The 25,951-nt window shown below is 42.5% G+C and overlaps 2 protein-coding genes across 9 annotated transcripts in view; one reads left to right on the forward strand and one right to left on the reverse strand.

Annotated features, from left to right (window-relative positions):
• Positions 1–5,319, reverse strand: part of MIER1 (MIER1 transcriptional regulator) — a 42,008-nt gene extending 36,689 nt beyond the window's left edge. For 2 of the 7 annotated variants that reach the window (XM_076339978.1, XM_076339984.1), the window contains exon 1: positions 3,870–3,910. In XM_076339978.1, coding sequence (XP_076196093.1) covers positions 3,870–3,878 — 9 coding nt within the window. In that variant the 5' untranslated portion in view covers positions 3,879–3,910. Of the gene's footprint in view, positions 1–3,869; positions 3,911–4,377; positions 4,525–4,613; positions 4,664–4,750 lie in introns of those variants that run through there. The other 5 variants (XM_076339979.1, XM_076339980.1, XM_076339983.1 and 2 more) reach the window with 5 other exon arrangements.
• A 199-nt stretch (positions 5,320–5,518) lies between these two features.
• Positions 5,519–24,610, forward strand: DNAI4 (dynein axonemal intermediate chain 4). 2 transcript variants are annotated; one of them, XM_076339987.1, is made up of 17 exons: positions 5,519–5,579; positions 6,193–6,355; positions 7,225–7,415; positions 9,510–9,619; positions 9,844–10,000; positions 11,467–11,606; positions 12,792–12,950; positions 13,426–13,620; positions 14,907–15,157; positions 16,538–16,624; positions 18,361–18,512; positions 19,586–19,743; positions 19,937–20,058; positions 20,747–20,845; positions 21,497–21,723; positions 22,506–22,659; positions 24,454–24,610. In XM_076339987.1, the coding sequence occupies exons 1-17, from the start codon at positions 5,545–5,547 to the stop codon at positions 24,496–24,498; spliced, it is 2,445 nt and encodes an 814-aa protein (XP_076196102.1). In that variant the 5' UTR covers positions 5,519–5,544; the 3' UTR covers positions 24,499–24,610. The 2 variants fall into 2 exon arrangements, with proteins under 2 accessions (XP_076196102.1, XP_076196103.1); XM_076339988.1 differs by lacking the exon at positions 22,506–22,659 and having other exon boundaries at positions 24,454–24,501.
• Positions 24,611–25,951: the final 1,341 nt, after the last annotated feature.

Consider the following 25,951-nt stretch of genomic DNA (forward strand, 5'->3'; position numbering starts at 1 on the left):
ATGTCACCCTCTCGTGGATCCCCACGACTGGTTCTGCTGTCCCATGCCATCCCTCACACCAGCTCTAGTCTCTGTTGGATCTTTCCATTAGCTGGTACAACCGGTTACCCTGCAGCGAGCTTTTCACCTCCTTCTAAGCTAGCAAGCTGAAGCAACCCACAGTAGAGGTTCAGAGAGCATGTACACAAAAGCAGCAGCAAGAGCAGGATCTCCCTTTTCAGGCAGCTAGGAGCTGTTAGACCACCTCAGCTGTTGTCCGTGACCCCGCAACCCATAATTAAAATCAGCTTGAAATTTAAACCAAGCTATGCCAATCAAAATCAGGGATACTTTGTCCCTACCTCTCCCACCCCACCTCTGACCAAACATGATCACCTTCTTTCCCATGCGGCAGCCCTAGTACTTCTCTTATTCTTCAGCAAGTTAGTTAAAAAAACAAAACAAAAAAACAACCAAACAAAAAAACCACCTCATCATTTTCCCATTAGTTTTGCCTGTTTAGCATCCTGGCAAGTGCCTGTGGCAAACTGACTGGTGCATCCTATAATGGAACAAAATAAAGCAACAGCAGGAACTCAGCACTTCTGGAAATTACGCTAGGTATTTAAGCTGCCTATCTTTTCAACACAAAAGTCTGACCCCAGCTCTTCAGGTTTTTGGAATCAGAAGAACTCATTCTCACTTACATTTTATGCAAACATTATAACGGCTGAATAAACAAAAACCATTCTGTTTCAACTACTAATCAAGCTTTTCAGTCAAAAAGCTTTTCTTCTCAATAGACATTAAAATACTTGTATGTGGAAAAAATATGTATCAGCATTCACTCCACCATAAAGACTAAATAAGCAGCTTAATGCATGATATGGTAATATTCACAAAGCTTGAGCTCATCTTAAGTTAGAGATGTGTTCTGATTTATGACTAGAACAAACTTCTAAGATGTTGGAATATTAGGACTCAAACCAATCACGTGAGCATGCTTCAAAGTAAAATGAAACCCTAACACAGGTTATTAATCCCAAATCTAAAACCAGTTTAATATATATTCAAAATACTTTTTTTTCCCCTCTTCTGTATTCAAACTGGTAAGCTTCTACAAAAGTGAAACAGCATTTTTTGTTAATTTAGTTTCACTTTCTGGACTCATTTACTTACTAACCAGGCTCAGAGCTCCTGTCTGAAACACTTTTCTGTCAAATTCAAAAAGTTTCATACCTGTATCGTTTATTTTTTGAGGTTTACATCTCTAGCATTAAAGCCTGGCTGATTCTCTAGAACGCAACATTTTAGGATCTTTCCTGACTGAAGGATGAGTTCCTGTGCATTCCTTCGTAAGAGTCAGCGCAAGATTTTCCACTGGGGAGGTATAGGGAAAAGGGCAAGAGGCGCAACAGCACCCACATTTTCAAACGCAGGCTGGTCCTAGGCCCCTTGTCTGCTGAGACAGGCAAATCCTAGGGCTGCCTGACTTATCAGTCTTCCCTCGCTCTCTCTCAACATAGCATTATGCAGCGCATTACTTTCCTAACACACCCCTCCTCCAGCATACCTAGCACACCACCATGTAGCGGCAGTCATCTTCAGTTCCTCTAGGCAGATGGTTGATACAAGAGCTTCGGTGGCGATGCCGTGCTAAGAAGACTTCCCATCCCATCCCCTATATATTTCCTAAATTGTGCTAAGAACCATATTCACATTGCTCCTAGCTTAAATCACTGAAAGAAAATTTTTATTTTAAATTGTTTCCCGATCCAGAACACAGCACAGCCATGCAAACAGTTGTCTGCACAATTCAATGGCTGTGAACGAACGTCAGCCAAGCCTACATTGCTGCTGCCACCCCTGTGCTACTGAACTCATCCCACAGGTGGATCAAAGCTTTCACAGCCCCTTTATGCTGCTCCTGCCCCCTAACCTGAAATAAAGAATCCAAAATAAGATGAAGAATTCATCTTAGCTTTTCTTCAAAAAAGCAAAATGCTGAGGGGAAAAAAAACTCCTCTTCCTTTCTTAGTAAAATATCAAGACCAACATATAATAAAAGCCTTACCCGTTGGAACAACGTCCATAAAGTAAAAAATAAAACCTGCCTGACCTCCATACCCCACTGACTTTTTATTGCTCTCTGCAGCACGTATCCCCTACAACTCTCAATGCTACCACTGCTGTAATGTCAATATAAGTACGTGACAATACAGAATAGGAAGTAATTCAGCGTACTGCCTGTGGCTCTTTAACAATATGGCGAACTTCAGCTCCCACCAGAAGAGAGCTAGCACGAGTATTTCACAATAATGCTGTGTTTAATTAGCAAAACTTACAAGCAATTGGTGAAACTTGAGACAAAGATCCTGAATATACTGTGATGCCTAGATCAGCATGTGCCCGAATGTCTCTCCAACTTTACAGATGACAGAGTTTAATAGCCACATTTTTTCAGACAAGAAATTGCTCAAGGATCAGACCTGTGATTCTCTGCCCCTCAAGATACAGAAAAAAACAGACAGGCAGATTCTTTTAACTTCTAAGATTAGATTAGTACATTTTGTACCAATAACAGGAAGAATGCTTCATTACAGTTTTCATTTAGGAGGGAAAGATAAAATAAATTTAAGCAAAAATTGACACATATTCAGGAATTTCAAGGGAAGAGGGAAGAAACCTCAACTGTAAAATATTCTAATCCTGATACCTCCAACTCCCCAGAGTCTGGCTGGAAGAAATGCCTGTCCCACAGAAGAGATTTTTTTATTTTTTTAATAGCATACCTTTCAAATAAGCATTTCCAATTCATTTGTCAACACTGTTCAAGCAGCAAATTACCTTAAGATTGGAATCTTAGGATAATTTGAAGAAAACTTAATGAAATATTTATTCATCTGTCCTAACTTGCCTCCTAAGAAGCAAAAGAGCTGCTCTTCCAGATCCTATCAGGATGGACAAATCCACACCTCAATAATCAAACATATCTCACTCTGCCTCCCACAGAAGAAAAGAGGTCAATAAGCCTTTTCCCATTTTCTGCAACTCCCCTGAATAGTCCTTCTCCCTTTTTCAGGAAAAAGGTCTCCCTCCCAAGAGACTGGAAGGGCTGCCCTTCTATCTATAAAGGCAATTCCCCTTTGTCTTAACGACTACAAAAAGACATTTAAAGAAAATAAATATATGTTTTATCCTCGAGTAATGGTGCTCCGATCAAAGCCTAGGAGAAATGATTCTTTCACGTTGGGACAGAGACAGACGGTAGGAACTGGCAAGAAGCACATCCCTCTCCACCCCGAAGGGATTACACCCCCTCACGCCAGAGTAGGTAAGGCTACCCCACTTTCCACCCCGCCCCCAAAGATGAACCCCGTCCCAAGGAAGGCACAGGCCCTGCTCCACTGCTCTCTCCCTCGTTGCTCAGGAGCAGGGCCCCGTCCCCCGCTGAGCCGAGGTCTCCTCTCTAGCATCCCCCTGAGAGGGCTGCCGCCGGTAGAGCCCTGGCTCCGCGGCCCGCGGACGAGGCACAGACCCCCTCCCCCCCCCGCCCGGCAGCGACCACCTCCCGGTGCCGCCCTCGGGCGGGAAGCGCCGTTTCCAGGTCCCCGGCCCGCCCGCCCGGGCCGCGCTCGGGTCCCGCCCGCGCCCCGCCGCCGCCGAGGCGGGCCCGGCGCCCCGGCCCCCTGGGGCGAGGCTCCCCGTCCCGGGGCAGTAGGCCCCGGAGAGGAGCGGGCGGGGGCGCCTGGGCTGCGGGCGCGGGGCAGCGCCCCGGGGCCCGGCGCGGCCTCCCCGGCCCCACAACTAACTTGTGGGACGCTCCGCCCGGCCGCGGCCCCGCGCAACAAGTTCCCGGGCAGGCCCCCGCCCCGCCGCCGCGCTCTCACCTCCGCCATGTTCGCTGCGCGGGCGGGCCGGCGGGCGGCGACGGACGGGGGGAGGGAGGGCCGGGGAGGGGTCACATCGCCGCCGCGGCGGAGGAAGCAGCGCCGGCGGGTCACGGTCTGCGCGGCGGCGGGGGCCGGGGAGCGGCGGGAGGGGGCGGGCAGAGGGAGGGGGCACGCCACGCACTACGTCACCGCGCACAGCTCCTCCGCCTCCGCCACCGCCCCCCCGTCCCCGCGGCGCGCGGGAAGCCTGCTGGGCGCGTGCCGCCCCTCCCCGGCGCAGCGCGCTCTCCGCCTGTCACTCAGGGCGCAGGCCCCCCCCCCCGCCCTGTCAGCGGTGAGGCGGCGGGCCGCGCTCCGCTCCCCGCGCCCGCCCCGGCCCCTCACGGCCCCGGGAGCAACTGCGGCCCTTTACTCTACGCGGCTTTAAAATCAGATGCCCCGCGCCGCACGTCGATCTCGGTGCCGCTCCCTCCCGCCCGTCTCCTGCCCCGGCAGTCGTACTCACGCGGTGAGCCGCACAGACGTGGAAGCTGTCTCAGCGACGACGAACCGTACAGCGAGGTCCTCAGGGAACAGCTCTTGACCCGCGCCCGGGGCTCCTGCTGCGTGTGACACTCTTGGGTGGGATAATGCCAACAACGCTAGGTTGGTCCTACGTAAAGGAAAAAAACCAAACAAACCAGACGTCCAGCCCTAATTCCGCCTCCCTCTTTTCCCTAAAGCCTTCCCCAGCTGTCTCACCTGCCCAGCTTCAGTTCTGTCCTAGGGCTGGTACAAGGACACACACAGTCCTGCAAGGCAAAGGGGAGAGCTCCTGATCCAGAAGTCTGGCATTACAATTGCTCTTGAAAGTGAGGACACTATAGCCTGTTAAATACTTTGGAAAAGCCTGTCTGCCCCCGTCGCTGGGGGAAAGCCTGTGTCTGCTCTTCCCCCTGCTTCAAGTCTCTGCTGGCCAGGGACGGGGCGCTGAGCCAGGAGGCTGCCCGCTCCCGTTCTTCCCCCTTTTAGGGGCGCACAGATCATTTACGATCTGCAGTTCTCTCACGAGCCACTCCTCTGCCACCAGTTTTCCCAACGAACTGCATTTTAAATCCTCAAAAATGGTCCCCGCGGGGCGATGCTGAAAGCAAAGCACCCACGCATGCAACTTTGCTGACTCAAGCAAACGAGGGAAAAAAAACCCCAAAACCCTAAATCCCCCCAAAAAGCCCAGACCTGCCCCGATCCCCGCCACCGGGGCCGAGTTTTACGGCGGGGCGGAGGGAGCTCCCGTCTCCCCGGGCCGCCGAGGACCTTTGTGCTTCAGTGACAAAGGGGGAGCGGGGGCTGCCGCGGCCCTGACGGCAGGGGAGGAGCCCCGGGCTGGGCAGGGGGCGGGCGCCCCGGGGCGTGGGGCGACCGAGGCGAGGCGAGGCGAAGCGAGCTCTCGGCGGCCCGGCAGGCCCAGCCCCGCCGGGCACGGACAGGGGCCCGGGGACGGGGAGGCCGCGGCCCCGCGGTGAGACGCGAGTCCCTCCTCAGGCGGGCGGACGCGGGGGAGAGCGCGGCCCGCGCGCCGCGGCCCGACCTATCGGCGGCGTCGTCCTTGGCAGCCAATCCCCGGGCCGCGTCTTGGGGCGCGCCGCCATGGTTACCGCGCGACGCGCTGCCCCGGCCGAGCGTCGTCGCCATGCAGGGCCCCGGCGGCGGCCGGCGGCCTCCCCCGTGAGTGGCCGGGGGTGCGGGGGGTCCCCGGCAGCGCTTTCCCCGCGGGCAGCCCGCGCAAGGGCTGTCCCGGCTCGGGGCCTGCCGCGCGGCTCTCTCTCAGGCGGCTCCCCCTCAGGCGGCTCCAGACACGGCGGGCCGGCGGGCAGGGGCAGGGGCAGGCCGGGAAGAAGGGAGGGAGAGAGAGAGACGCGGGCGGGCTCCCGCCGGTGTCCCGGTCTGAGCGGGCAGCCAGCGGCAGTGCGCGACAGCGTGACGGTGTAACCGGTCCCGCAGGCAGCCACAGGCTGCATCTCTTGCCCCTTTATTGCCACATCAGTTACCGTTTGTAAGCTTAGCCCCAGAAAACCAGATACCAGTAAAATGTCTTTTAGGCTTTTATTTTAGAGCAGGCATTGCCCCCACCCCTGTCCACCTCGCTCCTCCTATCACCGCTTTAAAAAGCCTCCTTAGAAGCTGAACGGAGATTTTCTGAAGGAATTATCACACTGAATGGTTTAAATCTTTTAAACCATTCATGGAAGTTAAGGGACAAGTAATTTGGTGGTTGTATTTGGTTGGTTGGTTGGTTGTATTTTGTTGATTGAAACAAAACTTCTATGGCTGATTTCAGGGTAAGGCAAGGATCAGGAGCAAGTTCTGGTAGCCAAAGACGAGCGAGCATCATAAGTGGCATCTACGCAAATAGAGCAGCAAGTTGCAGAAGTCAATCCACAACTTCTGACGGCAAAGCTGTGGACAGGGGCTCTCTTGCGGGTAACAAGTATGCCATACGGGTGAGAAGCCATTTATGCTATTACTAAAAAGTTTTAAATGTGAGTTATTGCAGATGTAAAAAGTTGTCAGAAAGGAAGTGGAAGAAGGAGGAGGAAAGAAAAGGTGTGTCTGAAGTTGAAGAGCTGTAGAGAAAGAAGATGGTCCAAGAGCTTAATCCATTCTGAAATGATGATGACTAGTGTCCAAAAACAATCTGCAAGAATAAAAAAAAATCAGAGCAACAGTTCTGCTCCTAATCTGAGAACTACTTGCTTTCAAATCTACATGAGATATGTTGACTGTAGCACCTGTATGTCTTTACCTAAAGAACAGAAGATTCCCATAACATAATCTGAGAGGTGTTTAAAGACCTTACTGAATACCTTCTTACAATAAAAAATTTTGAGCAGTATAATAAAAAAAGATGCATAATTGCTTCTCTCACTGCTTTTGCTGTACTGTTAATTTGACATGAATAGTTACAGTCAATAAGCCACTCTTGGTAGTCATTATAGAATAAATAAGCCAGAAAAGACAACGGGGTTGACCAAGAAGGAGAAGTGGCTCTGATAGTGAGACGAACATAGTTTTTCCAGGTATTTTGCAGCCATTTCTATAAAGGGAGTTCCAAAGAAGTCCCGGGCAAAGGTGACAGCCCTCTCAAGGCTGAACCCTAAAGGGAAAGCAGCAATGTAAACCCCCTCGCCCCTGTCCTGGTGTATATTAGGCATCATTTGCACAGAGGGGTTACCTATCAGTTCTGTCAGGTTCCTGCCTGGATCAGGATCTTCTTTTTGTTCCAGATGAGATAAAATGTTGCACGTGTCATCGCTGTCGCTTGTTTCAGGAACACAGTGAAACTATTGTAATTATTTAAATATTTCTTCAGGTTTTTGATGAGGAAGGAAAGGATGTGACACCCCATCCACTCTTCCATTCAGATCCAAATACTGTTGTACCCAGGCAAGGCAAGCTCTTAGCATCAAGTGCTTACTTTGGGGCCACAGGATCTGTTTTTCTCTCTTCTTTTTCCATGCATCAACCATCAGGAGCGAATGCTAGTTTAGGTTCGTTCTCAAGGTAAGTCAATATGCTGTCTCTTAAATCATGTCTCACAGGGTACCTACCCTGCAGCGGCCACACATCTGCTCTTCAGAGAGGTTAGGAGCTGGAATAATTGTGCAGGGCTAATAATTATACTCTGTTATCAAAATACAGAAACTTGCTGGTCATAGTCATCATTTAAAATTTGAGGAATAGTAACAAATAGAATAAATGGAATTTGTCAGTACTTGTGACTGACTATGTCAGAACTACTGCTGAAATGCCAATACATAGAGGTGAAAGCAGACTGCAGCACACACTGCTGTGATATTTCTAATTTTATTCAAATTCTCCTTCCTAAACCACATCTTTTTACGTAACATACCAGAATGGACCATTTTTAGAGATGGTAATGAGTACCTCACAGTTCAAAAATGCAGACATCCAAACTGTAGGTTTTGTAGTGGTTAGGCCTGCCTTCAAAGTTATGATAGAACCTATACAGATGTGTGACAAAACACTGTCTTAAAGGTAGAGGAGGTTGTGTTCTGATTGTCTGAGCAAGGCTGTACAGCTGAGAAGGGGCATTTGCAGCTCATTAATATACTCCCTGTAGCTACTTCAGGTGCTCTCTGCCTTTCCCAAGCTTGTTTTTTCAAAAACTGGAATATGTCAATACCTGCTTAGCTGTGGGTATGGAAAAATGCTGTGGAAACAAAAGGCCTGGTTTCACTGAAGAGTTACAAATTTATTTTAAAGTATTTTGTCTGTTTTAATGGTACTTACTAAGTACAGACAACCCTTTTTACAAACTTGACTCAGTTCAAATATCAAAATATTATTAACATAATAAGAATCCTCTTTTTTAAACTAATTTAAGCAAGTTACCTCTGCGTGACTATGTGCATCCATTTCAAAAAATGTTCTTATACAAAAACTTTTGAGTTAAAACTGCTAAATTACGTTTCACTACTTACTAGCTTTCATTTACAAACCTTCAGTAGAGAGGGAATAAACAAAGTCAATGGGCTTGAGCCATTTTATCTTCGGGCTGACCAATTAAGTCATGCAAAAGAAGGCAAATAACTATTTGTGTTTAAAATGAAAAATAATGAACCACATCACTTTATCAAATGGTGTGTACACATTCGAATTGTATGGAGAGGAGATGCTATTTATTTAATCAAAGGGACTAAAAGACTAGTAAAGTCAGCACTGGAAAAAAAATACGAGTTAAAGAAAAGCATTATTTACTGTTTTCTTTGGCAAAGTTAATGCCCTTGTGATTTCTGAAAAGAAGAGATTGCTCTTTGAGAACTATCTTTTTGTTATGTTTCCTAGGCTGGCTATTATAAAGGATAATCCCAGAGGTAGGGATATTAACCAGGAGCAAATATACACAAAAATATGACTTAAAAATACAAAGTATCTCCTGAAAAATAAACGCATTCTTTTTGGAGACAAGAGCTCTTCATTTAAAAGACAAAATGAAATTATTTAACTTCAGTTTTAAATACAAATCTTTAAAATTGTCTTTTTCAAATGCCTTTGGTATATTTATAGTTGCTCACACTTAGCTTTTGAGGAAGAGAAAATCTGCTGACAAACCTCCCAACTGTACCTAAGTTTTGAGTTTTACTTCTAGTTATCATCACAGCTATCCCCTCTATGAACATTACCTATTCTTTTTAACAAGCTAATCCCTTCAAATGAGTTTCTTGTGCATTTCAGAGACATTTCAGAAGCACATGCAAAGCACCAAAGGATCTAAATTCTGGTTGAGAACAGTGCTATCTGTGGGTATGCGTTATCACACAGTAGGTAGCCAACACTTCACGTTATTATATGCTAAGAATGAATCTGAGAGCTCAATAGCTTCTTTTCCATCAGCTATTTAATGCCTCAGGATATGCTGTCAGAGGAATTCTTCCTTTTTAAGTCTTTTTCAAACCATTTCATTATTTTCTTTCCTAAGCATTCTATGACTTCTTTTACAATGCAAGCATCACTGTATGTGCTCTTACAGTCTTCTGTGGTTTATCCTGATAACAACACTGCTATTTTTGTAGTGCTTTGCTAACTGACATCTGGACTCACATTCTATTTCTGCTTATTTCTTTGTTACTGAAGGACATATGGAAGCAGCAGTACTTCTATATCAAACGCATCAACAACTGAGTCCATACTAGATGAAATAGTAGAACCTGGCTCTCGACGAGACACAACTGTTAGCTTATCTGGTAAAGAACATACACTGTATAATTACAGATTTAAACTGTTCTTTGGAGCGCTGTGATTTGTGAGACACTGCAGTCAGTGGATGTGAGATGCCCAGCACTTCAAAGGAACTCAGTGCCTCACAAGTTTTGGCTCCTGATCGTTACAATACTTTTAGAATTAATTTGTCTTCTTTTAAATTCAGAGCAGAAAAGGTCTCGCTTGTTAACCTCATATAATTTTTCAGATGTGCAGGTGAGGCAAGAGGAGATAAAAGAAGAACTGACAAAAGCAGACTTAGACAGGAGAGTGGATCTTTACCTCACAGAGACGGAAACTGTCTGGATATTGGATATGCCATCTGTTGTGGTGTCTGTAGAATCAGAAGATGCTGGAAGAGTTCTGTATGTATATCGGTAGTTGTGTACATGCATGTAGTATGCTCAGCACACCCAATTTCTGCTGATCGCAAAGTCCTGAACAGGCTGCTCACACGTAGGTTCAGTGTTCTGACTACTACAATTTGTCTTTTCACCTTTGTTTAAAGCCATATTGGGTTTGAGTCTCTCTTTTGACAAGACAGCCTAAATTCCTTACAACTCCATCTTGTTGATCAAATTCATACCCTCTTTCACTGATAAATTAAGGCAGATTAGCAAAAGCAGGGGATGGTGACGAGAACACACAGAGGATGGGAGAAAGAGAAGATGGAGAAGTGTGGTATACATGAATTACACGATTTAATTTTAATGAAAACAGTAAGAAATTGCAAACCTCTGCATTGATTCTTGTGTGTAGCTTTACAGCTAATCATTTATTTATAACAAAGACATAAACTAACTAGGCAGGCCTTGGCTTCCTGTGAAGATCTTCACAGTGCTTCTAGCTAGAAGAAACCTCACCCCACCGCAAGTGACCTTGCCTGTTAAAATATTGTGCCCTCCCCTTAGTTGCATCTAGAGTGTTTCCACTTCAGAATGTCCTCTCTGGACTACCATGAACTTTGGTAGGGAGTTAACCCAGAACGCATAGTTTTTTGGCTTACTCCCAGGAGCTGACTGGGACAGAATGCAGCAAAGTTCTCTGCATGACGAACGTCAGACTATTAGACTTGTCACACAGCTTTTGTAGACGTAAGCCCCAAAGCCTGAGATGCAGTGTACTGCAGCTGGCAAGTCAAACAACTTAGATAAGTGAGTGTTTTCTGCTAGTATACACACAAAGTTCATGGTAGGACTCCAACCCCCACTGTCTGTGAATCACACTGGTGTGATTTTGGGGAAGAAGGAAGAGGAAGAGCATCCTATGAATCAGACTTAGCTGGTGTACACAGCACATATTGCCAACTGTATAGGAACAGACAGTGACTCTTCCTGAGCACAGCAACCTGTTGGTGGACTAAGGCGGGGTATAATCTATGTCTGCTGTTAGAATATTGAAACCAAAATAATAGAAAAAGTTTCACAATTCCCACTGACCATTCCTACAGAACCTGAGGGCTGGATGAAACAGAAATGTACTAGTTTCATTTTTGTCTCTTGGATGCACTGCCTTTCACTCCCAAGTGATGAGAGCTACGTATTTCTGAACTACTCTGAATTCCACTGAAGTGCAAAGGTAGCTGGAGTAGGGATTTTTGCTGATGCCTACCTCTGCAGGCCATTTCTGGTTTAGAACAGCATCACAAGCTCAGAAAGCTGCTGAAAGATGATACGTAGAGTGAAATAAAACCTAGCAATCCAAAAAAACCCGAGCAGTAAATTTATGACATGGAGTATTCTCTCCTGTTCAACTTGTGGTTAAATACACTGAGAAGTTGAATGCAAATGTTTTTCAGAAAGTCAATATACACTTTTTTTTTTTCCCCAAGGGAGCGGAATAGGATTTATGTTGACATTTGCACAAATAGACCTGGTAATGATCGCTTTGTAGAAAAAATGATGCAAACCATTAATGGAGCCGCAAAGAACAAGGAAGTGCAATGTGACAAAATCATCATGGAAGATAAAGGTAAACTTTCTGAGTACCATATAGGAAAGGGTATTTAATAAGAACGGGCTCTCATTTACTACATTGTACCCTTGGCAGTTGGTTTTATTATTACATTTAGTTTAGTTATTAAATATTTATTTGTGAAAACTCTAGCATACAGCTAGATCATGGGACCTCAGAAGACTTCCCACACAGGTAGGAAAGAGTTTTTTTCTTTCTTCCATCTCTAAGCAGGAGAAGATGTTTCCTCAACTCTCACTTCCAGAGCTTTAAGTTAAGACAGGCTAGTGTGATTTGTGGTGGCCTTTTCTGCCCCTCCTAAAACTTGAACATTGGTACTAGTACACTGTAGCCATTGCAATAAAATATTCATTACGCTAGCTGAGAGCTGCCGTGTCCTGCCTGCCTCAGCACTTTGCAAGCAGAGCATGCTTCTTAGGAGGCAGAACTTCACCTAATACTCAGCTATGCTCTTGAAATATGAAAGGACACAGTTCCCTTTTTTCCCCTTAACTTGTCAGTGACGCTGGTTTCTATTTCTATTTGCCATAATGCAAAGAAGAGAACCTCTGTTATGAGATTTAAAATCTTGGGAAAAGCAGAAAATCTTGGCATTCTCACAAGATAGATGCAATTTTACAAAATGTTCAACCTCAATGCTCTAAAAAAATTATAGAGGAATATCTAGGTTTTAGATGCGTGTGCTGAGCTTTGCCTCACTATGGACATTTTTTTTTGTGTAGGAGGCCAAAGAAAACTATGGGGAATGCTGTTCCAAACATTTTTCCTTTGTGTTCATTAGTGTATGTAAAATGAGTGAAAAAAAAAAAGAAGTAAAATAGATATTAATCTCATTTGAAAACATATCTTCCCCTTTTTTGTGTGCCTTGAGCATCAGCAGGGCTCATTCCAACTCATGTTTGAAAAGCTGAGCACACAAAGACAAGGTCACGGAGCATTGTCTCACTAGGAGGTGGCCCTCCTGAAGGGAAGCCACACACCCGGAAGACCCTGATGCAGCTGCTGCAATCACACAACAGCTGTTGCTACAGCCTTGTCCGACCCTCAGTTGGTTTCAAAGCCCCTCTGCCAAACAGCTGGGAGTGTGGCACAAAAAGTAAATCTTTGCTCATCTGTACGTAGTCCTTTATAATAATGTACCAAAACAAGAGACTTGTATAATACAGTGTAATTCATTTCTAGGGATGATGGTCACTTCCTGGGACTTGTACGATTCGTTTCACATATCAGAAATAGAACCTACATCAAAAGCAGAAGGTAGCAGAACCACAACTGGGAAAAGCAGCAAATCTCATAGAACTAAAGAGCACGATCGGACTATGTCTGTCTCTTCTGACAGAGGTAACATTTTTCCAGGTTTACATTTCTGCTGTGTTTTCGTCATGCATGTCACTATGTTGTGTGGTGAAAACTACATGAAGAAAATGTTTGGTCTGCCCGTCTGGCACTTGAAAGAGAGTTTGCTAAGGAATCTTGGACAGGTCTGCATCGAGACCTTTTCTGTACAATGCCATCTTAAATGATCTTAAATAAATAGTCAGCGACAAAGTTTGCTGGTACTAACTTACTTAGGACAGTAGAAGCAAAACACCAATTGTGAAAAATTCCAGAAGTATCTCATCATACTGAGTATTTGAGCAATAAAAGAAAACAAAATTAAAGCAAGAAAAAATTAATAGCGGAAGTATTTTTTGATGATGATAGATTCTTCTATGCTTTTTGCAGGTGGAGGAGGAGGAGACTTCTTATCCCCTTGACCTTTGTGTGCAAAGTATTATCATGTTAAAACTGTTTTTTCCCATTTATCTGTTGTCAGGCAGCACAACTTCTTCTACAATGATTTTGGAAAGTGCTGTTCTTGCCAGAATCCACGAAGAGGAGGAATGCCATTCAGAAGCTGTATTAACATCAGAAAACTTTCAGCAGGATTTATTTTTCATGGAGAGGATTCTAATGGAGAATATTTTTCAACCCAAACTTGCAGCTTATCGGCAGTTTCCTGTCCTTACAGGTTTGTTTCTTATTGGCTGCCCTGTTTTCAGCACAAGGCTTTGCATGCTGTTGAAAGTCATGGAGTTATGTCCCTCATTGAATGTCTTTACAGACGACAAGTCATTTAAGAAATAGACAAAGGAAAGGAGAGTTTATGAGATGTCAACATGAACTTTGCAGTTTTACATTCACTTTAACAGACATACCTACCATACTTGGTGGAAGAATTGAATAAATGAGTTCTGAGCTGGCTCATCTCCCTTTATCACCACAAACTGAGACTTACTCAAAATATTAGTCAAACTTGTTTCCTGACAGTTAAGATACAGATTAATTCTGCCACTTCTCCAAGCATTTTTTGCATTGGAACGTCTTCTACAGATTTTTAAAATTTATTTTATAAGGAGACTGATGGTAAACAGACGTTTTAGCTTGATAGATGTTCAGTGTCTAACATAAGGTACATTCACTGCAAACTGTAAGAGGCATTACCTGGACTCAAGTGCTAAGTAGTATTTTACCTTTTACAGGAGTTCCAAGTTAACACAGGGATTAAAAAAAAAGAAAAGGCAGATGCACACGGCTTTTACTGGATTGTACCTCTTTGTGTCATAGAGAGTTTCAGTTTCTCAGGCAATGAACCTGTTATATTCTGTCACTCTTCAGAAACCAGCTACAGCTGGAGCATGATACTGGCCAGGAGGACTTTTGTTCTGACAATATGGCAGTTACTGTGTTCTTATTTTGTTAACAGTGATCTGAGATCAATTTATGATTTGCACATTACATAAAATAAAGGGGTGAGTAAACAAAAAAATACTTAGCAAATGCAGTCTAAAAATATGCTCTACACTTAAGTTTCCCAAGTAATGAGCAACTTACTACAGCACCATGTAACTTAGCTACGGTGTTACAGCATCAATGCGTACATGTGGCTCTTTAAAATTTGGTATCCAACTTGAAAAAATCCCTGTTTAAACAAATTTTTAAATACAAGAGATTAGAAACATTCCTGGTGGGGGGTGGACATAAATTCATAACTTGTTGCTGGGTAGCTAAATCCACTCATTAAACACCTGGAGCATAACTGGCACGCTACAGCCTGATGCAGCCATCTTCTATGTCCCTATCAACATTTTAGCCACAGTTTTAGAAGTTAGGATGTCTTAATTCCTCAAATCTTTACTTCATTTTTTTTCCTGCAAAATATTTGCTGAAAGGGCAAATTTTTCTTCTGATGTGAATGACTGGAGTTAGATAAGTGAAATGTTACTACTCAGACTCTACCATATTTGTGCATTTTAGATCCCAATGTTACATCAGACACTAGTGGTACAGTAGCAGCCGTGAAAGAAGCTAAACAGGAAAAGCATGACAAGGAAAAGAAGGATAAGGAAGAGCAGAAGGAAGCATTCATCGATCCATCAATTCTGTCAGGTCTAAATAAAACTCCAGAAGAAATTGTACCTCCCAGATTGGAACGGCTGTGGTCATATGTATGTGATTTAACTAACGGTCACAGTGTGAGCAGTATGGTTTGGAGCAAAGTAAACCCAGTGAGTTAACAAATCGCTTCTTCTAAGGTGTTTACAAAATGGTATAAACAATTGTTGGTGTAAATAAACTCCTGATTTTGATATACTTTGTTGGGAGGGATCTCAGAGAGATGGATTCATCCCTACAGTCAGGTAGGTTGTCTTTGCATGCCACTCTCTGTATTTTGTCCTTCCATGTAACAATATTGCTACATTATTCTACAGGTTGGAGAGCTGCGCTAGGCTTTTCCTACAAATGTATCATGATAACTTTAATCGGTCCAGAATTTAATTTAATTGGTCCAGTTTACAATGGGCAGTCAGCTGAACAACAATGTTAAGATAATAGACTTGGTCTGTTATAGAATTGGAAGTTGAAATTTAAACCCCTACTACTAAACTTTATCACCATTGACGGAGTTTATTCATGATAGTTTAGATACCACATCTTTGTTTCTAACAGTAATATCCCAAGAAAGCAGCATTCATCACACTTTAAGGATAAGATGCATAACAACAGGCACAGATTTCTGAGCAGCTGGCCCAAATTTATTTAATTCAGTTTCAGTGGAGGTGACAATGACTCAGACATCTCCACTTTCAAAGTAATGTAAGGCTCAGTTTTTCCAATGGAGCTCTCTTCTAGCCACAACAAAAATAATGAATGGAAGGAAGGTAAAAAGCAGGTGAGGATGAGAAACATAAAACCTGTAAGGTTGCCCTAAGGAAAAAAAAAAGAGGGAAAATAAAGACCATTTCATGCTGTTAGTACACCAGATCCCCAGATATTATAAAGTTGGACACATTTGTAGACTTCAGTCTTAGAATTATAGGGCAAACAATAAAGTGTTGAAGTGTTAGTTTCACGAACTACTTGTTGTGTGTAGGAAAAAAAAATTAACGGAGTTGAAGACTAAAGTCTTGCTGCTGTTTCTTACTTCTACTTATGGAAAGGAATTAATGGAATTCATTGGACCCCACTGTAGAGAGCTAAAAGCTAGGAGTTTGAGGTGGTCACTGAAGCTCCTTTTACAGCTAACGTTGAGAGAGAAAAGTAGAAATATTATTATGTAATCCATTAAATACTGCACATTAAAATATGGTTATAGAATAATGTATATTCGTCTCTGGAAAGGGACATATTTTTATGATGGCCAGGGAGGGGGGATTGCAAACACAGCTGATAGTGACTATGAATGCACTTTTAGTTCAACCAGCTTCCAGTGTTCTAGAAATTCTGAAATTCTGTTCTTCTTGTGTGTTTTTCTACTTGCATATGACATGAGCATCATTTTTCCAGACTTTGCACTGAGAGTCACTGTTAGCAGAAGGTTGCCTTTTAAAAATATACAACTGAACTTCAAGTTAAACTGTGATATATCTCTTAATCTGTGCTTTTAGGATCTTTTAGCTGTTGGTTATGGAGCGTTTGATTTTAAAGAACAGAAGAAAGGCTTGGCTTGCTGTTGGTCATTGAAGAACCCCATGGTAACGAGCAGCCAGTTTGTTTTCTTTCTTTTTCTTCAATGCATTTTTCTGCTATACTATTTCTGCTTTATTTATTTCCCTCTTCCTCTTTCAAAAAGCAAGATCTAGCCAGTAAGGTTGAATTTGCTAGCCCAAACCACACATTTCTGGAAAATTGATTCTGACTGCAGTACCCAGCAATGTGCTTAAATCTTGACCCAAAGGAAGGGCCTGTAAGAAGCAGTTTAGTTTCTGTGCCTGTCTGTCCTCTCAGTTGACACTTCCAACAGAGGTGCTGACTGTGCTGGTGGTTTGGTAACACGGACATCTGTTCACAGGAACTAAACTCATTGCACACAGGCCACCAAACAACTAACAGATGGTTACAACTCTCAGGTAGTACCAGTCTATGCTAGGCAACTTAGCAATGCAGACCTCTGTATCCCATTTCCAAACCCTAGGGCGACCTACCCAAGACTGTAAATCTGGTTCATTATTACTGTGGGTAGACCCAGGTGTGCAGAAATTGTTTTTTAGACTGGAAAAGTCTTGAGCACAGCAACTGTGAAAATAAATCCATGTACCTTTTGTTTTTCAAAATGTATAGACCGTTTGTTCAATACTTCCAAACTCTCATTACAGAGAACATCTGTATTTTAAAGTTAAGGATTATCCTTTCCAATCCATTTTCTGTTGTACCATGAAATTCTGTTAGGCTGAAGGAAAAAAATAAAAAGTATATAATTAAATATAATTATCTAATCTAACTTCTCATAATACTGTCAAAAAGATGGTAGATTTCATAGATGTAACATTTACATCTTTACATATCCATCTAAAAAGTGATCCTTTTTAAACTAGCCATTTTTTTTAAAAATCTTGGAAATCTCTTACAAAGTGACACAGTAAAAATCACCTGATTGCCATCAAATTACACAACTTTAGTTTTATTTGTTCTACAAACTTGACTTGCCCAAAAGCGTGTATTAGACTAATTTAAATCACACAGAGTCAAGTCTTTGATGCATATTTATCACGTCAACAACAATCAAATACTCTTGTGATTCCCTGATATCGCCATAGTCCTCAAGTGCCTAACATTAAGAAATAAGGTCTGGCATGCACACTGAAATACAGTTCTTTGCAAACTAACACTCTACTGTTTCCTATTTCAAGAGCTCGGTGCAGTGACTTTAAGGATTTAATCTTATAACAGAGCTGAATCAGGTCTTTGGTTACATAGAGAAATGACATGAAAATAGCAGTTTACAGATTACCTGAAGTACATTAGATCGCATTTTATCTTCAGATAAGTTTCTGTAATTGGAAAGGTACTTACCTCCACATTACAAGATAGAAAACAACTGGAAAAATTTTCCAAAATGCCAAGTTTGTTTTAAAAAGAAAAAAAAACCCCAAAAAACAAAAAACCAAACAAAACCCCCACACTGTACTCATATAGCTGAAACTTAGGGAACTTGATTTTTAGGCATTTGGTTTGGAGTAGGCCCATCTGACCTATTTTACAGTGTCATATTTCTGCATAATCTTTATTTTTTCCTAATTTTATCAGTTGCAGTGAGAAATAAACTGAACCATTTAGAATATAGTACCTAATTTCTGTCTAGCAGTAGTCACTATGGTCATCAGCACTTGAATTTTTCAGCAGAGCCTGGCAATTTAGTATCCAGTGTTGAGAAGACCAAGGTAAATTAAGAAACTAATTTAAAATGTTCTTGTATTTTTCTACTGGTCAGTGGCCAGAGCGTATTTTCCAGTGTGAGCATGGTGTTACTGCTTTGGATTTTTCTATGGCAAGCCCAAATCTCTTAGCAGTTGGAATGTACAATGGTTCTGTCGCAATCTATGATGTACGGAGTTGTAACGACGCTGCACTTTTGGACAGCAGGTAAGGCTACGATTTCCTGTCTTCTCCACCTTGGTCATGTCTTAGCAAATAACAAATAAAAGAATATCCACAACTAAGAAGCTGAGGGAATAGTAACAGTCTTGATAAGTAAGGCTTGTGAATGCTCAGGGATGTTGCACAATTTTTTCATTTCCAACTTTTGTCAGTATCTTCCAGTTTTGACTGGAAATGCCTACATAAACAATACTCTCAAATACTAGAAGTTTCTGGAGCAAAACTGCAAACACAAAAATTTATGATAGTGCATGAATGCCTGGAAGGGCCAGAGTGGGCCAACCAGACTTTTCCCATCCACCTATTCACACTGATACACCCAAATCCTCAGACACTGCCATTCTCCCTCTGCACTGCCATCATTCTCTATTCTTATTTCTGCCAGTAAATGCCTACATTACTTTAACACCACTGGTCCTTATTTGGGGTATGAAACTCTCTGCACTGTTGCTGTGCATACAAAGTGAGTTCCCCACATTGGAAAGGTGAAACAAATGAATACTATGCTCTGACTTTTTAAGAAAATGCAGCAAGTTACCACCACATACCATTTTATACTCCATGTACTAACTAACTAGGACAATCCTGCCCCAGATAATAAATCCTTATGGGCGACCAGTGGTAGCTTTTGGTGTTTTCTCACTGATTCCACTTGCCAAAAATGGATAGAACATCAGAATAGGTGAGGGATAAGCAGGAATTAAGAAGAAAATGAGAGGGGGTGATCAGGGAGACATTTGCCCTAAGGGCAGCTCTCCAGGTCTAGGGCACTCTCCTACAAGGTGCAGATTGATTTCATGATTCAGGTATCAACGAAAGGTGTGTCAGCACATAAACAGTGCCCTGAAACTAAATATCAAACATGTTTGATAAAAGAAAAATTTTCCTGGAGAAAACAGCCAATGTTCAGATTTCTTTTTTTTTTTTTAAAGAAAAGCTAAAGAATATTTCTGTCATAAGACTTGACGTTCATTACAAAATGGAAGATTAATTATTTTTCAAATATATTGTCTTGTCTTTGTTCATATACGATTTATCACATGCACCTTTTGTCCCAGTGAATCCTCAAATAAACATACAGGTCCTGTATGGCAACTGAGGTGGGTGGAACAGGACAGAGGTGCAACAGGAGATGGCAAAAAAGAGAGATTAATCTGTATCTCAGCAGATGGCCGAATAACCGAGTGGCTTATACAGAAAAGACTAGATTGCACTGGTAAGCATTTTCCCCTGCAGCTTTTCTGCAGAATGATAATACCAGAAATTGCTTCATTTTATTTCAGGCGACATTCTTTATACCAGTTATCATACACAAAACATTTAAGAGCCGTTGAGCATTCCAAAGAAGTATGAGTTATTCATAGCACTGTCACATACCTGTTTGACAAAAACTCTTGCTATTTGCACAGATCTGATAAAAATAAAGCGAACAGAAAGTGAGAAGAAAAAACTACCAGGTGAGAAAGAAAGGAAAAGTGAAGCTCTGATATCTCAACAGGCAGCTGGAATGTGCTTTGACTTCCATCCAAAGGTAGGCTCAGAAAGTCCATCCTGGCTAACTATGCAGCAGGGGTGAGATCCTCAGCTGGAGCTACTTTAATATGCACTAGCCTGGGACTTGGCACTGGTATTTAAAGCATATTTAGTTCTGAAACAAATTGCTTCTTAGCTAATAATGGTTTTACCCAAAATGGATGATATGGTAAACCAAGCAAGTAATCCCTGTATGTGAACAACTACATAATTTCAGCTATGTTACTCACATTTGCTTTGGGCCAGATCCTAGGGTGGCTTTCCTCTGTGTGTTGGTCAAATCAGTGAGAATTTGACTGTTCAACATCTCCTGAGTCTAGGACTTAGATGGCTGTGCTTCTCCTCTCTATCCAGCTGAGTATTTTGTCCTCAGAGCATTTGAAGAATTCATGTGTTTGCCCATGTGGATCGCAGAAAGTCTGAGATTTTCAGGAGTCAAAAATCACAGCATATGTTCTGCATAGATGGAGAACACACATAGCAAATCTGATACATTCTGGCACCACTATATCTACTGCACATACACCTCTGCAGCACACATGCAAGCAGCCCAACACACAACATCCTGGCACCTCCACCTTAGTTCTTCAGAGGACTTCACTGCCAAACTCATCCAGTCCTTTATAAATTTTGGATGAGTGATAAATAGATTAAACCAACTTAGGCTACTTTTACCTTTCTTTCAGGATACTAATTTTTATCTTGCTGGAACAGAAGAGGGTCATATCCACCAGTGTTCTTGTTCATGCAATGAGCAGTTTCTAAAAACATACAGAGGCCATAAGGTGAGTGATACATAGAAAAAGTAATGACAACAGAAACTGTTCAATTAAGTTCACAAATGTAATAGTTTCTTTGCTTATATTTACTAAACAAAACATCTGCAACAAAAGAAAACTAAACTTTTCTTATATTAGGAATGAATTCCCGTAGCATAAAGCATCACAGTCTTACAGGATTACTTTCGACATTATAAGGATTTTTTCTGAAGTAATTTATTAGAACTTGTACCATAAACTGTTTTAAAGCTTTAGTTCTGCCTTTATTTTAAGAAAACAATCAGTAATCTGATTGTCCTGCAAACCACAGCTAAATAGTCTTACCGCTGAGAGAAAGATGGCAGAACTTTAACAGCACCTCTTTTTTTGAAAGTCTTTGCTTCATCCAAGAAGCTGCCCTTTCAGCATCAGCTTCTCCTAACAACTGGTGAAGGGACAGAATCAGCTGAATGCTTTTTATTCCTAAGATGTCTCCTGTCTTATCACATCTGCTGCATCCTAATTTCCTACGGGTACACATAAAACTATGCTGGTTTTGCTATTAAGGTCAGAGGACAGTCAGGGATTTCCATGAAACGTCACTAGTAAAAACCATCCTGTGAGGCTGTAGCTCTAGAATAACACAAAGTTCTTTTTTGTTTCTTCCCAAACACCAAGGGTCCTGTGTACAAAGTTGCTTGGAATCCATTCAGCACTGACATGTTCCTAAGCTGCTCTGCAGACTGGAGCATTATTTTATGGCACCAGGATTCACAGACGCCCATTCTAACTTTCAGTTCCGCCACTGCTTTTGTTCATGACATTATGTGGTCTCCAAAATCAGCCTTCATATTTGCAGCAGCAAATGAAAGCAGAGTAGAAATTTGGGATCTTAGTGTCAGCACGTAAGTAATTACTTTTCTCAAAGAAGGTTCTGAAACTTAATGGCACAAAGGCTACACATTATTGCCTAATCAGTATTGTTATCAGGTCATGACAGCTCCATGCCATTTGCTTGCTTAGTTATTGAAAGTATTGCATTTTGAAGTACTCATTTTATAAAAGCAGATGGCAGTTACCAGAGAATTGTGATTATAAGAGAAGGAGCTGGATGCCTTATGGAACTGATAAAGGGTAAAACTGCTTTTTTTGCTACAGAAATCATAGATTCTACCACTTCTATAGTTAAAAGGAAAAATAACAAAACTGAGCTACTTTGGACCTTTTATAAAGGTAAGATGGTCAGAAGTTCAGATACCGCTCACGTTTTCCCACTACTGTAAAGTAGGTGTACATCTCATGTACAGCTTAGTTAATCTGCTGGTCTGTACCATTTAGTATTAACGACAGCACAAAGCCAGCAGTGGAGTAGGAGGCCTGCCAAATCTTGCGGTAGCAAAAAGCAAATTAGTCATATAATGAAAATATTAACCACACAGCCCCCCATATTAGGCAGTAGGACAGATTTTAGGCAACCAGAACATCTTAGTTAGTAGCAGCTGGGATTTTTGTTCTGGTAGAGACCAAACAAAACACTGCCTCACTCCTTCGTTTTTGAGTTAATCTAGAACATAAAAAGTAAACCATGCAACATTTATCAGGCCTGCATTACTGCTAGACTTTACATGATAGTACACTCAGGCAAATGCAGTGTTACCTATTAATTCTTGCCTCTGCTGGGTTGCAGCTTGAACCCCGTGATCTCTCTCTTTGCCAACCCAAGAGTGAAATTCACATCTGTACTCTTTGCTAAGAACACGGACTGCCTTCTTGTAGGAGACAGTAAAGGAGAAGTCAGTGTGTTTGAGCTGCAGAACCTGGCTGCTCCCAACAGTAATAAGGTACGATTCACTAGGAAAAGGTCGTCATCCTCAGAGGCCTGCATGCTTGTCTGGTACTTCATTCCTCAGAAAGGGGTTTCTGTTAAAGATCTAGCTAATAAATATTGAAGTAGGTGGAATCAGATGCAATTCCATAACCAGATTAAAACCTGAGGTGGTTCCTGCTCTTCTGCATGCCATACCACTAGAAACTTCAGGAACAGTTAAGTCAATGTCGAACCTCGGGTTTCTCTTGATCGCAAATCCAGAGGTTTGCCACAGCTGGATTTAGGAGGGACACTGGGGGCAAGGGCGGGAAGGTGTAGCTTCCTCTAAATGCAGTCTGCAGGTGACTATTTGGCAGAATGCCCTTACCTGCTGACAACGCAGGAACGACTTGCCCTCTCCTGGCCAACAAGAGCCTCACTTTGTTGGTGTCAGCAAAGCCATTAGCCCTTTGGCTCCGTATTGCCTTCACTCCTTTAGAAGCCACTGCTTATCCTAGTGGTGGCTTTTCTGTCCTAGATGACATGTGAGAATTTGACTTGCCTTACAACTACGTTCCTTTCCAATCGTACCATTGCATAGATTCCCTGTCAGCAGCAGTGTAAAAGCTGACTGATGTCAACTGTGGATCCCTTCTGTTCTCTTTTGCATAAATCAGTGCTAATTTATACCGAAGCCCTACTGGGCCCTCCGTGCCTGGTTCATGGTACAAAATCCTGATGCCACCCTGGGTACTCCAGCACCAGGTGGATCTATCTGCAGGCGGCCTGCAGCCCCGAACTGCACTGCTCCCTTTGTCCTTTCAGCTTTGAGCAAGTAGCTTTGGCTTACTGGACTTGGGTTCCCAATTTGTAAAGTGGAACTGGTACTTTTTAAAATCCCTTCTGAGTTACATGGTGCAAAACACTAAACTTAAGTTGGAGAGAACGAAAATGCTGATGTTAATCTAACCTTCATTCTTAGGGTATTAAGCATTAATAATTCACAATTGTCAGTGTTGCATTTAGAAATTCTGGTAATTACCAGCCTCATTTGCCAAGTGCTGTAAACCACAGAGCAAAAAGGTATTTCCCTTAAAAACTAAAAGTGAGGCCATTGTTGTTAAACTCAGAAAATAAAATTAGTGGGTTTTTTCCCTACAAATCACCACGAAGCAGCCGAAGTCCTCTAGGCAGATAAGTTCTTCAGTTAATAAGAGCATAGGGATAATTTTCTGGGTATGTCACCGGAACAGGACTAAAAATATCAGTGCTTAATTTCACAGACTTTGGGCATGTGGCATAACTGACCATCGAGTCACAGAGCCTCATTAGCCAGAGGGAGCCCCACTTTCCAGCATCATCCATCTCTTTCACTCCCTTTTCTGATAACAGCAAGGTCTTCCTAGGCTTAGGTATGTACAAGGCTTAGCACGACAGGGTCAATACTACAACTAACACTAAAGGGAGGTAATTACTTCAGGGGCAATCACATCTAAGTACACCTACCACACATGTATCATCTTGAAAATTAATTTCCTTTATAAACAAGATACATGTTTGTATGCTGCTAAGCATGATGCTACAAATGCAATCCAAACAGGCCTGCCAAAAAGTGCTATTTTCAAGGAGCACTGTTAGAGGTAAGCATAGTATTAACAGAATTCCAAAGAAGAATCAGCTGACATAATACAAACTACCTTAGCCTGCTTTCTGGATGCTCATTGCACAAGCAATTCTGTTCTCAGTTCGTAAATAGGAATTTTGGATCACTGCATGTCTTATACTGCAAGTACACTGTCATACAGCGTTTTTTCCTCTTGTTTTACAGGTTGATACCTTACGTGACGTAATTGGTCCTGCTGTAGCTATTTAACAGTAGCTAAATGGTACCACGTCTCAGTTGGTAAACAGCAAGAAAGACTTATTGTAGTATTAACATAAACTGTTTATTCTTTTTCAATCATTAAAATTTCTCTTTGAAACCATACTGGTGAGAAACATCTTTCAAATGCTCTAAATTTTCCCCTGGAAGTCCCCCTCATTAGACAAACAGTATTAATACACAGATGGCCTTCTCTATAATACAGATAAGGTAATAGAAAGGTATCCATAGTCTTTTTCTTCTTGGGTTTTTTCTCCTTGTTTTCCTCCTCCAAGGTCTTTTCTCCTTGGGTTACTCAAAAAGCAAAAATGCCAAAATTACCTCCTATTGGCCTATACGCCACTCCATAATACAGCCTAAGTCCTTACCAGTTGTAGTCTGTATCTTCTCTGTGAAATCGTACAGTAAATGAATGGACTTCTCATCAGATCTATCTCGTCTGTCATCCCATAAACCACTGCTGAGGGTGAAAGCTGACCTTTGAGTGGCATCAGGTGCTCCTGCGAGCTGCAGATCATCCCACACCAGGCAAAAGTAGAGAGCAACTTTTTCAACCCCTGACAAATTAGGATAATGTAAAATTGCAGTTTAAATTCACTCTGTTCCACACTGACACTTTTCTGAAAGCTCCTCACACGAGATAACAGTGCGGTCCTGGAGCAAGGAATGACTTTTGCACCTCTGGAAGCCAGATCTGTGTTTTTCAAGATCTCACCACCTCCCTTAGCCCACTCCCAGCAGCTGGAGAGCCGAAAGCTGTTGGGAACGCTTGCTCAGATCTGCGTTGCTGGTTGGGAGCAGGCAGCATTTGGCTGTCTAGGCTGTCTTTTTTGGGGGCAGATCAGAAGAAACAGAAGAAAGCACCCAGCGAGCCACCAGCTGGACCGTGGTGTCTTAGAGGGTTTTCAGAGACTGACTGCTCACAGAAAATAATGAGCATCTCTACAGATGAGTAATTAAGAATAGGATCTAGGCTATAGCCCTATTGCCTGATCAGTGCAGCAGGGATCCCCGCGTCACAGGAGCTAGGCAATACAAAAGCTTGGCAGTAAAGCGCTCTGCCTGCCAACTGACAGAGGCAATAACTGCCTGCTCTGGAAAGCATTACATAGAGAGACATATATTTTATAGATACAGAACGTTCAGACTCTCTCATTAGCCTGACAATAAACGTCCAACATTTAAACACATCACTGAAGTTAAAGATCATTTGTGATGCATTAACATTCACTTCCTTCTGTGTTCTGCACATTTTACAGTGAACATGCAAGCTTACCCTTGACATAAAATTAATCTTTGTGCATTTCAAAGAAAGACACCCATTAAGGTGAATCATGTGTTAATCATTATTATAAATCTGAACAAAATACACCATATATTTTCCATTGGTGGTCATGACTGTTTACTTACTGATGCTACTGGTAAAATACGAGCTTTCTGTCAA

This window comes from Aptenodytes patagonicus, chromosome 5 (assembly GCF_965638725.1).
Source record: "Aptenodytes patagonicus chromosome 5, bAptPat1.pri.cur, whole genome shotgun sequence".
Lineage (NCBI taxonomy): Eukaryota > Metazoa > Chordata > Aves > Sphenisciformes > Spheniscidae > Aptenodytes > Aptenodytes patagonicus.